The sequence below is a fragment of the Miscanthus floridulus genome, chromosome 1 (assembly GCF_019320115.1).
Source record: "Miscanthus floridulus cultivar M001 chromosome 1, ASM1932011v1, whole genome shotgun sequence".
In the NCBI taxonomy this organism is placed as follows: domain Eukaryota; kingdom Viridiplantae; phylum Streptophyta; class Magnoliopsida; order Poales; family Poaceae; genus Miscanthus; species Miscanthus floridulus.
This window is the reverse complement of record NC_089580.1, coordinates 40,712,045-40,727,678: the sequence shown is the minus strand read 5'-3', so window position 1 is coordinate 40,727,678 and position 15,634 is coordinate 40,712,045. Positions and strand designations below refer to the sequence as shown.

Here is a 15,634-nt window from a genome sequence, read left to right as displayed (position 1 = left end):
TTTTGAAGTAAGAGCAGATGTCGCTACTGGAATCGCTTGATGAAAAGGATTGCCTTTACAATTCCATGTGCGCTGTTGTGGCTGTTGTTTCGACAAGAAAACCTGTGGTTGGGTTCATAGAGCCTACAGAAATCCACGTATCCCTCGCAGGGCTTGTGCGGGTTAACAGTAGTTGTATACAGTCTGTTCGTTTGTTTGTAAATGATCGTGGATTATAAATTAGAATAAAAAATTTTTCTCATACCAAATCAGCTGACAGTAATAATCCACGATCGTTTCAGCCATCATTGGACTGCTTCCATCAGTTGTATGTATCGGTTTCACGCCCGGTCTTTCGCTAATTATCCTCTCTTTGACCATACACATCCTTTCGCACTGGCATGTGCTTATCCTGGGAGGGAACGTGTTATGTCTACCCATCGAGCAGTGACACCCCTGTCCTGTTATGAGTGCATACTGATACCATTTATTGTTCCTCCACTTGCCATATCTCGATCTGATCGAGCTCTTGTCCGTTATTACGGCGGTGAAAAAGAGTTGCCTGCAATCGCCAATTCATAATTGTGTAGGTTTCATCGACGCCTACAGGCTACAGGTTGTCCAGGTTCAACGCATCGATACCGTGTTACTCCATGATTGCAAAATTTATATAATTTTTTTGTTTTGATTGACGGATTGCAAGCTTATTTTATCTTGGTCACAGGTCAGGAATTGTGGCTGAATCTTGAACGGAGCAAAGCAAACATATTCGAATCGATCAATCAAGCAAACCACTACGACTAGGCTGTTAAAGAAAGCCGGCCTGGGCCGACCCGGCCTGCCTCCGAGTGGACCTGTCGTGCGCCGGACCGCCCCCGATGGCCCACCAGCGCAGCCTCAGGTCAGTCATTTTCTAGAGGGGAAAGAAAGAAAAAAAACATGTCCATGGAAGCGAACGCGTGGTGCGCCTCTTGTACGGCGCGGAGGTAGGTCAAGCCGCGGTTGCGACGCGGTGTGGTGTGGGCGAGCCGAACCAAGCGGCGATCGATCGAAGCGAGGCGTGGCGGCCGGAGATGTCGCAGAAGAGGCAGCCGGATGAGAGCGACGGCCCGCGGCGCGCCAGCGGCGGAGGAGGCGAGCCCGGTGGGAGCTCATCATCATCCTCCCTGCCCCAGCGCCCCGGCGAGCCGAAGCGGCAGAGGATCGCCCTTCGCGAGTGAGTTCGCTCTCCCCTCGCTATCTCGATTGGGTCGCGCCGATTCGTGCGCGGCGCTCTCTGATTCGATGCCGTGGTGACTTGGATTGTTCCCCCTGCAGTGTGATCACGGAGGTTATGCGGAACACCAACATCGAGAAGTTTTTAATTGCGCTCGAGCCCCTCATCAGGAGAGTGGTGAGACCGCCTTTTGTCTTTTTATTACTATTTACTACGTGGCCAATTTCTCGCTTCTGTGCGTTGAATGAAAATTCTTAGGATTGAATAGTTGGTATGATGTGTGCCCTCTAGTTTTTTTTTTTTTTTTTTTTTTTTTTTTTTTTTTTTTTTACAACAGCCCTCTAGGTTGTTTATCTTTCCTCTGTTGGTTGCATTGACGATACATAGTACTGTTGCAATCCCATCTGTATCTGTTGTTGATGACACTCTCATCTTGATTTTGGGTCATTCAATCAGTTGACTAATTCAGAAGTTGCAAACATGCCTACGTTGCCCCCCAACCATTTCCAACTTAATTTATTAGAGCCCTACAAACCTGCAGATTGGATAAGAATTAACATGCTTTAGGTTTCAAGATCACACCAGCGAGTTCTTCTTTACCTCCCAAACTACTCCTTGAAAAGCTAGGCTTTTATCTGTATCATATTAATAGCTGTATAGGCTTGCTCTCATGATTGTGTCCAGAATGATTCCAACCCTACAAAATAAAGCTTCGTGTCCCTGATTTCATTCTGTGTTCAGCCATTCCAGTTCAGTGATAGTTTTACAGTGGACTACAGCATAGGTTTGCCTTGAACCACCATTTGTTTGTTTTAGCCATCTACTGCTACCAACGGTTTTGATAGTTTATTCATTTCTAGGTAAAAGAAGAAATTGAGTCAGCTTTTGCAAATCATGCCTCTATGATGGCAAGGTATGGAGTTTTAACACTGCTTTTGACAACCACCATGATTTGTTATTGTTGCTGTATCTCTAATGAGTTTATTTCTTATTTTTCATTAGAAGTGTCACAGACAATGTTCCATGTGTATCAAAGAATTTGCAGCTGCAGTTCATGACTAGACTTTCTCTTCCAATATTTACTGGATCCAAGATTGAAGGAGAGGGCTCCTTAAGTATAACTATTGCTCTAGTCGACGCTTTGACAAGACAAATTGTAGCACCAGGCAAGGAGTTCCAGATAAAGGTCGAGATTGTAGTTCTGGAGGGGGATTTTGAAAGTGGAGAAGATGATGACTGGACAGCTCAGGAATTTAACAATAACATTGTTAAAGAAAGAGAAGGCAAAAGGCCCTTGATTTCTGGGGATGTATTCATTGCCCTTGTTGATGGCATTGGAACAGTAGGGGAACTTTCTTTCACAGATAACTCCAGCTGGACACGGAGCCGAAAGTTCAAGCTGGGTGCAAGAACTGAGGATGGTTGTTTCAATGGTGTAAGAGTACGGGAAGCAAAAACTGAATCATTTGTGATTAAGGATCATCGTGGAGAATGTGAGTTTATGATTGGATTTTTTAAATTTCAATGCCCAAGCTATCCTTTTACTTTCTTGGCTTCTTGCTCTGCTAGGTTCATTCTAGGCTCACGAACAATTTGGCGTAGTGGCACTTAATTCAACAATTAGATGAAAAATATAAATGAACTCCTTGTTGTCCTCTAGAGTCTAGACTTAGTTATGGAAGACTAGTTGGGGTGGAAGGTGTGGTCATGCATCCAGTATCCCAACCACCAAGGTTTGAACCCTCTTGAACTCAAATTTGGGGGTGCCTATTTTCTTCTTAATGAAAAACCGCCTAGTTCCTCCTAGGCTGGTCTCGTTTTCCCCCCCTCTAGACTTCGTTTTGTAGTATGTTTCCTTAAGTGAGGGGTTTTGATATCCTACTGATCTACCTTTCCATTGAATGATGAGACATGCTATTTCTCCATTGCCCAAAATTTAATTGATTTTCTCCTATTGACCAGTGTACAAGAAGCACCACCCACCATTTCTTGAAGATGAAGTCTGGCGCCTGGAGAAAATTGGCAAGGAAGGTGCTTTTCACAAGCGTTTGAATAGAGAGAGCATTTGCACTGTCAAAGATTTTCTCACCTTATTAAATCTTGATGCTTCTAGGCTTCGAAAGGTAATTTTCTTGTCTCATGTTGTTCTTCTGATGTTCTGCGTATTGTTGCCTATGGTAGTTGCATTTCCGCAAAGATGTGTATTACTAACCCTGCTTTATGTCCAAATCATGCAGATATTAGGTGGTGGCATGTCAGCAAAGATGTGGGAGGCCACTGTGGAACATGCAAAAACATGTGTTCTAACTGACAAAGTGCATCACTACTATCCTGACAGTCTAAACAAAGCTGGTGTTGTATTCAATGTAGTTGGAGAAGTAAGAGGTTTAATATCTGATAAATATGTTTCTGTTGATGACCTTACTGAAAAGGAGAAGGTAACCATGTTGCATCGCTTTCTAAGTTTCCTTTGAACAAGTTCATCCATTTTCCCTATACCTCCACCCTTTCTGATCTGGACCATCTGTTTTTACACGTTTGCTATTTTCAGGCTGAAGCACGTGCAGCAGTGAAGCAAGCATATGAACACTGGAAGGATGTCTTTACATGTGACAATGAAACGCTTGTGGAGAACTCTTCACAGCCATTCAATATGAGATCTCCATCTTTGCGTGAAAATCAATATAATCAGTTTCCCACGCAAGTTTCTACTGATGAATTTAGTTTGAGCCATTCGACCATACCATCACCTGACATTTTCTCAATGGAGCCATCAAATGCTTTAGACCCTTGTGTATTGGAGACCGAAGAAACCAGTGCTAATCAATTTCAGTCGGTGTTGCCCCCGGTTGGGGGCCATGAAGTACCCCAAGAATCTCAGTCACTGGATAAGTTCTCCAACTCTTTGGTATACGATGACTGCAGCGCCCATCCCTCATTCAGTGAAAGCTATTACAGCAGTGTAGATCCCAGCATATCCTTTGACACACAAGATCTTGGAGCTGCACTGAAAGGCTTCATTGCGACCATCTCAAAGCCTAAGGCGGCATATAGAGGATGGAGAACATTGTCTTATGTTCTAGGATGGATTTTCTATACCAAGAGAATTGTTGCAAAGAGAAAGAAACATGGGAAATAAGTGTACACACGTCTGTGTAGTTAAATTACAAAATAAGTGGAGAGAGATCATGTACATTAGTTTGTTTCTTGTCACCGCTGGTAAGCTCTGCTGATTTCTTCAGCTGTACATGAGAGCATTTTATCAGCTAGGGTTCCCTATGCGGCTGTAAATAATCAGATGAAGTTTTGTACAGGGTGAGGGATGCGCAAGCATTTGTGATGTTTTGGCTGGCTGGCCGAGCTTGCTTTTTTATGCGGCCCGTGTATTATCTATATAGTAGTATGCAGTATGCTGCTTGATTTTGCAGTATTTTGGACATTTTGAACCGACATGTCACATTTTAACAAGTTTATGTAGACGGTAATGTGTTTATATGGACCTGGATGACACTTCACAAAAAGATAGACAGCATGTGCATGACGAATTGGACTTCATTTACAATAGAGCTTTGCCTTCCTCCAACTTACATTAGAGGCTCAAATTTGCCCTTCATCAACTATCATAATGACTAATCAGTCGCTGATATTTTCTTCTGGGCTTAATCTCCCTTTGCTCCTGCTGATCTTTTCTTATGGGTTTAATCTCCCTTTGCTCCAGTGTGGCGTGCCTAGTTAGCGATGGGTACCGCGATGCGAGGCAATAGACATACGTTGACTCCTCGTACCTTGGTTTCTTCCTTGCATTCAATGTATCGTATAGAATTAGTTCAATGGGCGTGGTGAATGCGCAAAATAAACAAGTACATCACGGCTTAATTCCTCGACCACTTAATTTTCTATGCTCGTGAATTCTGTCCATCACTTAATTTCTATGGACGCTCATTTGGACGTGCCACAGCACATCAAAGGTAAAATTGGACTTGAACCACATGTGGGGATTAAAGTCTACTCTCTCTCCGTCGTATAGAGAAAGATCTTCTATGATTCAAAATTTATCCTATACATAACAACATGCTAGCAAGTAGCAAGGTATCGGTACTACTAGTAGTATTCTGAACGTTAGTGCTTTGGAGTGCTATCGATATCATTTTGCTTCATCATTAATGTTTGGGATTTTGGTGTTTCTGCCTCTACTTCATAGTCCAATGATGATTTTGCCTCTCTTTTTTTAAACTTTGTGATACCCTCGTTTTTTTTTCAACTGAAGCTCCGGTTTGCCCCTGGTATGTAACACCGTCTAAAATGGATAGATTAAATGGCAAAAAAAAAAAGAAAAAAAAAGAAAAGGCACCTACACGAAAAGACAATTATACCCCTCACTCCATATCCTTCTTTCTCACTCGACCGCTCGAGTCCTTCCCGTGCCCGAGCGAGTCGTGAGCGCTCGCGACTTTCAGGCGGCGGCGCTAGGGTTTCTTGATTCCAGGCGGCGGCACGGCTCCTCCACCATCCACCGCCCCCCTCCCACCCCCTGGCTCGTCTCCTCCTCCGTTCCCCCCACGCTCCCCCGGCGTCACGGCCACCGGCTGTGGGCGTCGCGGGCTGCAGCGGGGTCCGCTCGGCCACTCCCCCGGCTCGCGCCCTCGGTGGCGTGGTTGGGGCCTCACCCGCTGCCGTGCCCCCCTCCCCCAAGACTCGTGCCCGCAGCAGCAACAGCTCCATTCGACCGACGGCTCCCGACAGCCACCATGGAAGAGCCAGCAACCTCTCAAGAGCCTAGGTATTTTCTTCGATTTTCTGTGATGTGTGCTTCAATGCAGTAGAAAATAGCAGCGATTAGTAGATGTGTTAACTCGTTTATTGAAAGGTGTGGTTTGTAGGATAAATCACAGTAAATTGGAACTTGTTGTTAGAGTGCGCTCGTTTTTCAGCTTGCCGGACGGTGATCCAAAAACATGGTGGCAAGGTAGAACTTTGCCAACCAAGGTTGTGGACACAAATAGCTTTGGGCTGCTGCAGCTAGTTGATTTCATTGCTGAGCACTGCTTGTGGGGTTCTAAGCAGTACATTACCTTGTGGCGTGATTTGGAGAATGATTATGTGGAAATAAAATCTGATGAAAATTTGTTAGAGTGATTTCTAATCAATGTAGACAATGGATTAGTATGCATCAATGCTCAGATAAATGATTTTGAGGGGCCACTGCAATTTTCTCCAAGAAAGAGAAGATTTCACCCTACTGTGAGGGATGGTGTGCTCCTAATTGAGAAAGGCACAAATGTTACAGCCACAAATGCTAGTGAGAGAGCCACAAATGAGAGCCACAAATGCTACAACCACAACCCCATCCAAAAAGACAATATCCACCAAAAAAAAAGACAGCTGCCACCAAAAAAGTGCTTGTGAGGGTGATGTAGAGGTACTTAGTGATAGCAGCTACGACACTGATTTAGCTGCATCATCTGACTCTAATGACGATTAGTTTGGTGACTCTGACACTGAGTTTGATCCTGATGGTGAAATTGTTGATGAGGAAGATGAGTATGATCTTCCCATGTTCGCATATGATGCTGATGATCCATGTATTGATATAAATGTGGTGTTCCCAGATATTGATCAATGCAAGTTAGCAGTCACACATCATGCTATCTTGCATGATCATGCTTTCAATATTGTGAAAAAAGACACGACAAGATTTAGGGCCATATTCAAGAGAGCTGATCAAGGTTGTAAGTGGACTTTTTTTTGCATCTACAAGCAAAAAATACGCTGGGTGCAAGGTATTAACTCACTATGTTGGAACCACCTAATTTTTGGTTCATATTATTGCATGTTTACCTATTCTGACGACTTGTTTTTGTACATTTTTTATGCAGGTTATGACAAGTGGACTAAAGCATATCTATGGTTCATTCAACAAGTGTGGTCAGACAATGGCCTCTAATAAATAGGTGGCTGACAGAGTGGTGGATTTGTTGATGGAAGACCCTGAAATGGGACTGGGTGCATTGAGGGATAAACTGAAGAAGAAATACTCGGTGGATGTTCCATCTGACAGAGTTGCTACAGGGAAGTTGAGAGCACTAGACATGATTTATGGGAAACGTGATGAAAGTTGAGCTGTTGTCTACTTATCAAGATGAACTTCTGAGATCAGTACCTGGTAGTGTTGTGGAGCTAGAGACTGAAGAGCACAATGGTGATGTGTACCTTTTGAGGTTCTTTGTTGCTCTTAAACCTATGATGACCTGCACCATGTCTTCATGCTCTCGCACTAGTGTTTGAGTAGTGATTGATCCATGCTGGTGCGGGCAAGAGCCGTTCACGGGCAGCGCTACTTCGGCGCCCAAGGGTTACTTCCTATCGACATTTATGTCTTCATTTTATTTTTTAAAAAATAATAGTTGCTCCAAATTTTTAAATTCGATCTACATTAGATAACAAATGACATTCTAAATCAAACAAAAAAAACCCACGCTCGATTTGGGCTCCAAACGGATAAGTTTTGTACATTTAGTGTGATGGACCACAATTTCAGTACTCTACGACGTGTTTCATGGCAACAAAGAGAGCTGAAACATATCGATCAATTTCTAATGATCAACCTATGATGACCTACACCGTGTCTTCATACTCTCATACTAGTGTTTGAGTAGTGATCGATCCATGCTAGTACGGGCAAGAGCCGTTCATGGGCAGCGCTACTTCAGCGCCCAAGAGTTACTTCCTATCGACATTTATGTCTTCTTTTATTTTTTACGAAAATAATAGTTGCTCCAAATTTTTAAATTCGCTCTAATTGGATAACAGATGTCATTCTGCATAAAATAAAAAAATCGTGCTCGATTCGGGCTCCAAACGGATAAGTTTTGTATATTTATGGTGATGGACCACAATTTCGGTACTCTACGACGTGTTTCATGGCAACGAAGAGAGCTGTGATTGATCCATGCTGGTGTGGACAAGAGCTGTTCACGGGCAGCGCTACTTCGGCGCCCAAGGTGTCGGGTACCATAAAAAGGGGTCCCCTAAGCGAAAACCGAAAAAATCGCTTAGACCCTGTCAAAATCAAAGCCAACAGATAACCATTGGCTAACCCCCGGCCTTGTCCGAGGCCACCGACTCTCCGCCTCGCTCAAGGCCTCGCACGAAAGGCCTCGGACGGCCTAACGTTTCTCTGCCTCGATCAAGGCCTCGCACGAAAGGCCTCGGACGAGTAACCAATTCTCCGTCTCGCTCGAGGCCTCGCATGTAAGGCCTCGGACGAGTTGCCGATTCTCCGCCTCGCTCGAGGCTGGCTCGGCAACAACCCCGTCGCCTCCACCTCGGCCGATCTGCCTGACAGAACGTCACGTCCAATTAACACGACCAACCACTCCCGCGATGTCAGCCGGACGACGGCTCAACACAACGGAGTGACCAACGAAATGGGAGTCGCATCAACACCATGCCGTCCGGGATGGGACGGGACAGGGGTTACCGGCCGCTATGCCCGACACTGTGCCTATGACTGATGCCCATGCTGCACTGTGCTCCGAGGACAGCGTGGCATGGGAAGTCAAGTTTGGGTCCCTGTAGCCTCGAAATCAGTGTACAGGACCAACTGCTCCCTCCGTCCTCAGCAGCCTCGGGATTCGCACCTATCGAGCCCCCCCACAATGGCTCGGCCTCAGCACCAACTGAGCCTCGGCTCTTTACACTGTCAACACACAGCGACCAACACATCGTTCGCCATACCCCGCGTCAAGCTAACACTGGAGCCCCCACGTCGCACAGGATCGGGCGTGACCGGCGCGTCGCCCTAGTGCATCAAGGACAAGACCACTCCGTCAACCATGCCGCCACAGGACAAGCTACAGGGCTCGGACATGTCACCTCTGTTCGCACGATGCTACGTAGCAACCCCATGTATTACCCCTATCCCCCCTTCAACTATAAAAGGGAGAGACCGAGGCCGTTTCAGGGGAGGGTGAGAGACGTATGAGATGGGCACACAGACCCACGACGCTCACACGCACTCAGGCATAGATGAACTCACGAGATATACGAACACATACAGCGCTCTGTAACTCACTCTCTCTGGCTGCCTGAGATCAATATCTCAAGCAATTCACATCGCTCCACGCAGAGACCTAGGACTAGCTTGCTCTCTCGCCCTGCTTGTAAACCCCTACTATGAGCACCTCAGTGTAAGGAATACAAGATCGATCTCTCAAACTAGACGTAGGGCACCTATTGCCTGAACCAGTATAAACCTTATGTCTCTTTGCATCACCATCCGAGATTAGGGGCACGCAGTACATTTTTACTAGTTGGTTGAGGGCTCGCCGGTCCAAAACACCGACAGTTGGCACGCCAGGTAGGGGCTCTACTGCATGTCATCTTCGTCATCCCGACAAGTTCTGGATGGCAGACCCCGTGCGACCACTGCGTCTTGGCATGATAATCTGGTTCGGGAGCCTAGAGTTCATGTCTCTAGGACATGAGTACGATATGGTACTCCTCTCACCCAGAGTCCCACTTATCGTCGACAATGTCATGCCCCAGCAGCCTAGGCGCAGGCGGCGCCTAGGCCGCTGCTCTCATCACGCTCGCCAGGCACGGCACGGGCGGGACCACCCCGACACCGTGCAAGCTCAGGGCAGCGCGCCATGCTCCACCGGTATCCCACGGCCAGCTGTTGGCACAAGGTCCTAGGTTGGGGACCTATCTAGCCTGAGCCTAGACAAGGGAAAGACGTCGGTGGCATGCGGTGACGCCCCATCATCAAGCTCTGCCCCGCCACCTCCTGAGGAGTCGACTTCGACGAAGCAAAGCCTGGCGATGGCACCATCCCCGTACCCCTTCGGGTTGAGAAATGCCGCCGCCACCTATGCTTCCGCCTATGCTTCCGCCTACGCTTCCGCTCACGCGGAACCCTCAGGACGCCACCAACGCTTCACCCTTGACTTCGACACCATGACTTCGACCCACACCCACGTTGACTCCTCGGAGGAGGACGAGGTGTGGGCCAGAGCGGACTTCTCCAGACTTCACGACCCTGAAGCCATGCGCCACTTCCTGGCTACGAGCGACTACTGCTTCGGCTACTCTGACTCTAACGACGAAGGCACTTACGACCCCACTCATGAGTGCTTCCACGTCAGACTCGGGATGCCGAGCATAGGCGATGAGGACGAAGGGGTGGGTTCTCGCTCCCCGCACCCCGAGAGGGCGGGCGGTGCCGCACCCCCACGCATCGAGCCCTGAGCAGCGTGGAACGAGAACCTTGCCCCCGAGCAACTTCGACGTCCAGACCTAGAGCAGCTCTATGAGCTTTAGGCCAAGGTTGAACAAGACTGGCTCCTTCTACAGCAGCTCTGAGACACTCTCGAGCAAGAACAGCGGGGTCACGGTGAGGGCGGAGCAGCCCAGTGGAGGGCTCGTGACGTCCACCGCCGCATCAACAACGACGGGGGGACGAGCAACCCCCTATCTTCAATTGCGCTAGCCAGAACGTCGCAGCCACGGCGATGCTTCTTCGAACTATGCCCGAGCCCTCTACCACGATGAGGCAGCGGGTCCACGACGAGCTCCGGGACCTCCTCGAGACCGCCGCGGTGCAGCAGGCTAAGAGCTTCGCCTCACGACAGCGCGGGGGTGCTTCAGAACTACCCGTGACATCGCTTCGGCAGGATAGAGAGGCCTCGGTTCATCCCGAGCCTGCTCGGGCGCCAACAGCCAACAGGGCCCCCTCGGTGCACGACCGCCTCGACGCCCGACGTGAGGCACAAGGCGACCACGATGTGGTCAGCAGGCGACGGCACCACGACAACGAGGGGCCTGCCCGGGGCTACCATCCGCACCGAGGTGACCATTATGACAGTGGGGAGGACCACAGTCCTTCTCCTAAGCTGCCTGGCCCTCGAGTCTTTAGTAGAGCTATCCGCGCTGCTCATTTCCCGGCCCAGTTTCAGCAACCAGCCAACCTCATGAAGTATAGCGGTGAGACCAACCCTGAACTTTGGCTGGCCGATTACCGCCTAGCATGTTAGCTAGGCGGCGCAGACGATGACCTGCTCATCATCTGCAACCTCCCGTTGTTCCTGTCAGACTCGATGCGAGCCTAGCTTGAACACCTCCCTCTCTCGTAGATCCACGACTGGCGTGACTTGGTCAGGGTCTTCGTCGGGAATTTCTAGGGCACATACGTGCGCCCCGGGAACTCCTGGGACCTTAAAAGTTGTCGCCAAAAGCCAGGCGAGTCTCTCCGAGATTTCATCCGACGCTTTTCCAAGCAATGCACCGAGTTGCCAAGCGTTGGCGACTCAGAAATCATCCAGGCTTTCCTCTTCGGCACCACCTACTGAGACCTGGTCCGGGAGTTAGGCCGGAACGTACCGACCTCGGCTGCCACGCTCCTTAACATCGCCACCAACTTTGCCTCAAGTGAAGAGGCTGTCGGAGCCATCTTCCCCGACAACGAAGCCAAGGGGAAGCGGAGGGATGAGGCCCCTGAGGCCTCGACCCCCACCTCCCCAAGAAAAAGAAAAAGGATCACCAGAGGAAGCAGGAGGTCCTTGAGGCCGGCCTGGTCACGGCCGTGGAACACAAGAATCCCTGAGGCCCTAGAGGCCCCGGGCTCTTCAACGACATGCTGAAGAAGCCCTACCCTTACCACCAGGGCCCGGTGAAACACGCCCTCAAGGAGTGCACCATGCTCCAGCGTTACTACACCAAGCTCGGGCTCCCCGACGACGATGCCAAGAAGAGGGGCACTAGCGACAGGGACGACGACAAGGATGACGGGTTCCCTGAGGTGCACAATGCCTTTATGATCTTCGGCAGGCCTTCAGCGTGCCTCACGGCGTGCCAGCGGTAGAGGGAGCGCTGGGAGGTCTTCTTGGTGAAGGTGGCCGCTCCTCGGTACCTCAACTGGTCTCGAGAGGCGATCACCTTTGATCTGGATGACCACCCCGATTGTGTCCCAAACCCCGGGCAGTACCCACTTGTCGTCGACCCCATCATCGGCAACACCCGGCTCACTAAGGTGTTGATAGACAGAGGCAACGGCCTCAACATCCTCTACGCCAACACCCTGGAGCTCCTAGAGCTTGACCAGTCACAGCTCCGGGGTGATGCCGCGCCTTTCCACGACATCATGCCGGGGAAACGCACGCGACCCCTCGGGCGCATCGACTTGCCCGTTTGCTTTGGTACTCCCTCCAACTACCGTAAGGAGGTCCTCACCTTCGAGGTGGTTGGGTTCAAGGGGACCTACCACACCATCCTAGGACGGCCGTGCTATGCCAAGTTCATGGCGGTCCCCAACTACACCTACCTCAAGCTCAAGATGCCAGGTCCCAACGGCGTTATCATGGTCGAGTCCACGTACGAGCATGCATACGACTGCGACGTCGAATGCATCGAGTACACCGAGGCTCTTGTGGAAGCCGAGACCCTCATCGTCAACCTCGACCGGCTTGGTGACAAGGCGCCTGACTCCAAGCATCGTGCCAGGACTTTCGAGCCCACGGAAGCCGTCAAACTCGTCCCGGTCGACCCCACCGGCTCCAACGACCGAGCGCTGAGGATCAGCGTCACCCTCAATAGCAAATAGGAAGTCGTGCTCATCGACTTTCTCCACGCGAATGCCAATATGTTCGCGTGGAGTCCCTCGGATATGCCGGGCATACCGAGGGAAGTCGCCGAGCACGCCTTGGACATTTGGGCTGGCTCCAGACCGGTGAAGCAGCGCCTGCGCTGATTCGACGAGGAAAAGCGTAGGGCCATCGACAAGGAGGTACAGAAGCTTTTGGCAGCCGGGTTCATCAAGGAAGTATCCTATCCAGAGTGGTTAGCTAATCCTATATTAGTTAAGAAGAAAAATGGGAAGTGGAGGATGTGTGTAGACTACACCGGTCTGAATAAGGCTTGTCCAAAAGTCTCTTTCCCATTACCTCGAATCAACCAAATCGTTGACTCCACTGTGGGATGCGAAACCCTATCCTTCCTTGATGTGTATTTCGATTATCATCAAATCAAGATAAAAGAGTCCGACCAGCTCATGACTTCTTTCATCACACCATTCGGCATGTACTGCTATGTGAATATGTCGTTCGGCCTCAGAAACACAGGGGCCACATACCAGCGGTGCATGACCCAAGTCTTTGGCGAACACATCGGGCGGACCGTCGAGGCCTACGTGGATGACATCATGGTTAAGTCCAAGAAGGCTAGCAATCTCGTTGATGACCTAGAAATAGCCTTCAAATGCCTCAGAGAGAAGGGCATCAAGCTCAACCCCGAGAAGTGTGTCTTCGGGGTCCCCTGAGGCATGCTCTTGGGGTTCATAGTCTCAGAACGCGGCATCGAGGCCCACCCAGAGAAGGTCTCGGCCGTGACCGACATGGGACCAATCCGAGATCTCAAGGGAGTATAGAGGGTCATGGGATGCCTTGCGGCCCTGAGCGACTTCATCTCGCACCTTGGCGAAAAAGGCTTGCCTCTGTACCGCCTCTTGAGGAAATCTGAACGCTTTTCTTGGACTTCCGAGGCTGAAGAAGCCCTCGTCAAGCTCAAGGCACTACTCACCAATCCTCCTGTCCTGATACCACCGGCCGAAGGCGAAGCCCTCTTACTCTACGTCGCCGCAACGACCCAAGTGGTCAGCGCGGCCATGGTAGTCGAGAGGCAGGAAGAGGGGCATGCCCTACCCATCCAATGACCTACTTACTTCATCAGCGAAGTGCTCTCTGAGACTAAGACACGCTACCCCCACATCCAGAAACTGATCTACGCTGTAGTCTTGGCTCGACACAAGCTACGTCACTACTTCGAGTCCCACCCGGTGACCATGGTGTCATCTTTCCCCCTAGGAGAGATAATCCATAACCGGGAGGCCTCACGTAGGATAGCCAAGTGGGCCGTCGAACTCATGGGGGAAGCCCTGTCTTTTGCGCCTCGGAAAGCAATCAAATCTCAGGTCTTGGCCGATTTTGTGGCTGAGTGGATCGACACCCAACTGCCACCTGCTCAAGTCTAGGCGGAATGCTGGACCATGTACTTCGATGGGTCCCTAATGAAGACCGGGGTAGGCGCAGGTCTACTCTTCATCTCACCCCTCGGAGTGCACATGCACTACATGATTCGGCTCCACTTCACTGCCTCCAACAATGCAGCCGAGTACGAAGCCCTCGCCAACAACTTGTAGATCGCCATCGAACTTGAAGTACGGCACCTCGATGTGTGGGGCGATTCATAGCTCATTGTCGATCAAGTGATGAAGGAGTTGAACTACCATGATCCTAAAATGGAGGCGTACTACAAGCTGGTATGTCGCCTTGAAGACAAGTTCGATGGTCTCGAACTCAACCACATCGTGCGAAAATTCAATGAGGCAGTGGATGAACTAGCAAAGATGGCGTCGGCACGGGCCCCGGTTCCCCCGAATGTCTTCGCCAGAGACCTCCACAAGCCTTCCATCGATTACGCCTCGGCAGCGGAAGAGGGCCCACCGGTCGAGCCCATCATAGGGCTTGAGGCCCCCTCGGTCGCCGAGACCCCTGTGGCCGAGACCGAGGTCATGGAAGTCAACGTAGAACCTCCCAAGGGCAACCAAGGCACAGACTGGCGGGTCCTGTTCCTTGATTGCCTTATTCGAGGAGAGCTCCCAACAGATAGGACCGAAACCCGATGGCTTGCACGACGAGCCAAGACTTACGTCCTCAGCAACGACAAGTTATACAGGCGAAGCCCATCTGGCGTCCTTCAACGATGCATCACCACCGAGGCAGGCCAAGCCCTACTTTAGGACTTGCACGTGGGAGCCTGCGGGCACCATGCAGCGCCTTGGATGCTCATCGAAAACACCTTCTACCAAGGGTTCTACTAGCCAACGGCTGTTGCTGATGCCACCAAGCTCGTACGCTCCTGCGAGGGATTCCAGTACTATGCACGGCAGACGCATCTCCCAGCCCAAGCCCTCCAGACCATCCCCATTACGTGGCCATTCGCCGTATGGGGACTCGACGTGGTTGGGCCTATGCAGAAGGCCCTCGGGGGCTACACCCATCTGCTGGTAGCAATCGATAAGTTCTCCAAGTGGATCGAGGCTCGTCCGATCAATCGAATCAAATCTGAGCAAGCGGTGCTGTTCTTCACTGATATCATCCATAGGTTCGGGGTTCCGAACACCATCATCACCGATAATGGGACGCAGTTCACCGGCCACAAGTTACTGACGTTCTATGATGACCACCACATCCATGTGGCCTGGTTTGCTGTAGGACACCCTAGGATGAACGGCCAAGTAGAACGTGCCAACGGCATGATCCTACAGGACCTCAAGCCGAGAATTTACAACCAGTTAAAGAAATTTGGCAAAAAATGGCTTGCCGAACCCCCATCAGTCATCTGGAGCCTAAGGAACACTCCGAGCCGAGCCACGGGGTTCACACC

General features: G+C 50.2%; 2 protein-coding genes across 5 annotated transcripts; both read left to right on the top strand.

The window, feature by feature from the left end:
* Window positions 1-761: 761 nt before the first annotated feature.
* LOC136480295 (calmodulin-binding protein 60 A-like) lies at window positions 762-4,669 on the top strand. Of its 4 annotated transcripts, XM_066477892.1 has the most exons (8): window positions 1,150-1,195; window positions 1,297-1,372; window positions 1,880-1,979; window positions 2,056-2,108; window positions 2,198-2,688; window positions 3,158-3,318; window positions 3,433-3,633; window positions 3,747-4,669. In XM_066477892.1, the coding sequence occupies exons 4-8, from the start codon at window positions 2,098-2,100 to the stop codon at window positions 4,332-4,334; spliced, it is 1,452 nt and encodes a 483-aa protein (XP_066333989.1). In that variant the 5' UTR covers window positions 1,150-1,195; window positions 1,297-1,372; window positions 1,880-1,979; window positions 2,056-2,097; the 3' UTR covers window positions 4,335-4,669. The 4 variants fall into 4 exon arrangements, with proteins under 4 accessions (XP_066333979.1, XP_066333989.1, XP_066333993.1 ...); XM_066477882.1 differs by lacking the exon at window positions 1,880-1,979 and having other exon boundaries at window positions 762-1,195; XM_066477896.1 differs by lacking the exon at window positions 1,150-1,195 and having other exon boundaries at window positions 1,316-1,372; window positions 1,937-1,979.
* A 7,822-nt stretch (window positions 4,670-12,491) lies between these two features.
* On the top strand, window positions 12,492-12,794 carry LOC136455235 (uncharacterized). The gene has a single exon (XM_066455355.1). The coding sequence runs from the start codon at window positions 12,492-12,494 to the stop codon at window positions 12,792-12,794; it is 303 nt and encodes a 100-aa protein (XP_066311452.1).
* The last annotated feature ends 2,840 nt before the right edge of the window (window positions 12,795-15,634 follow it).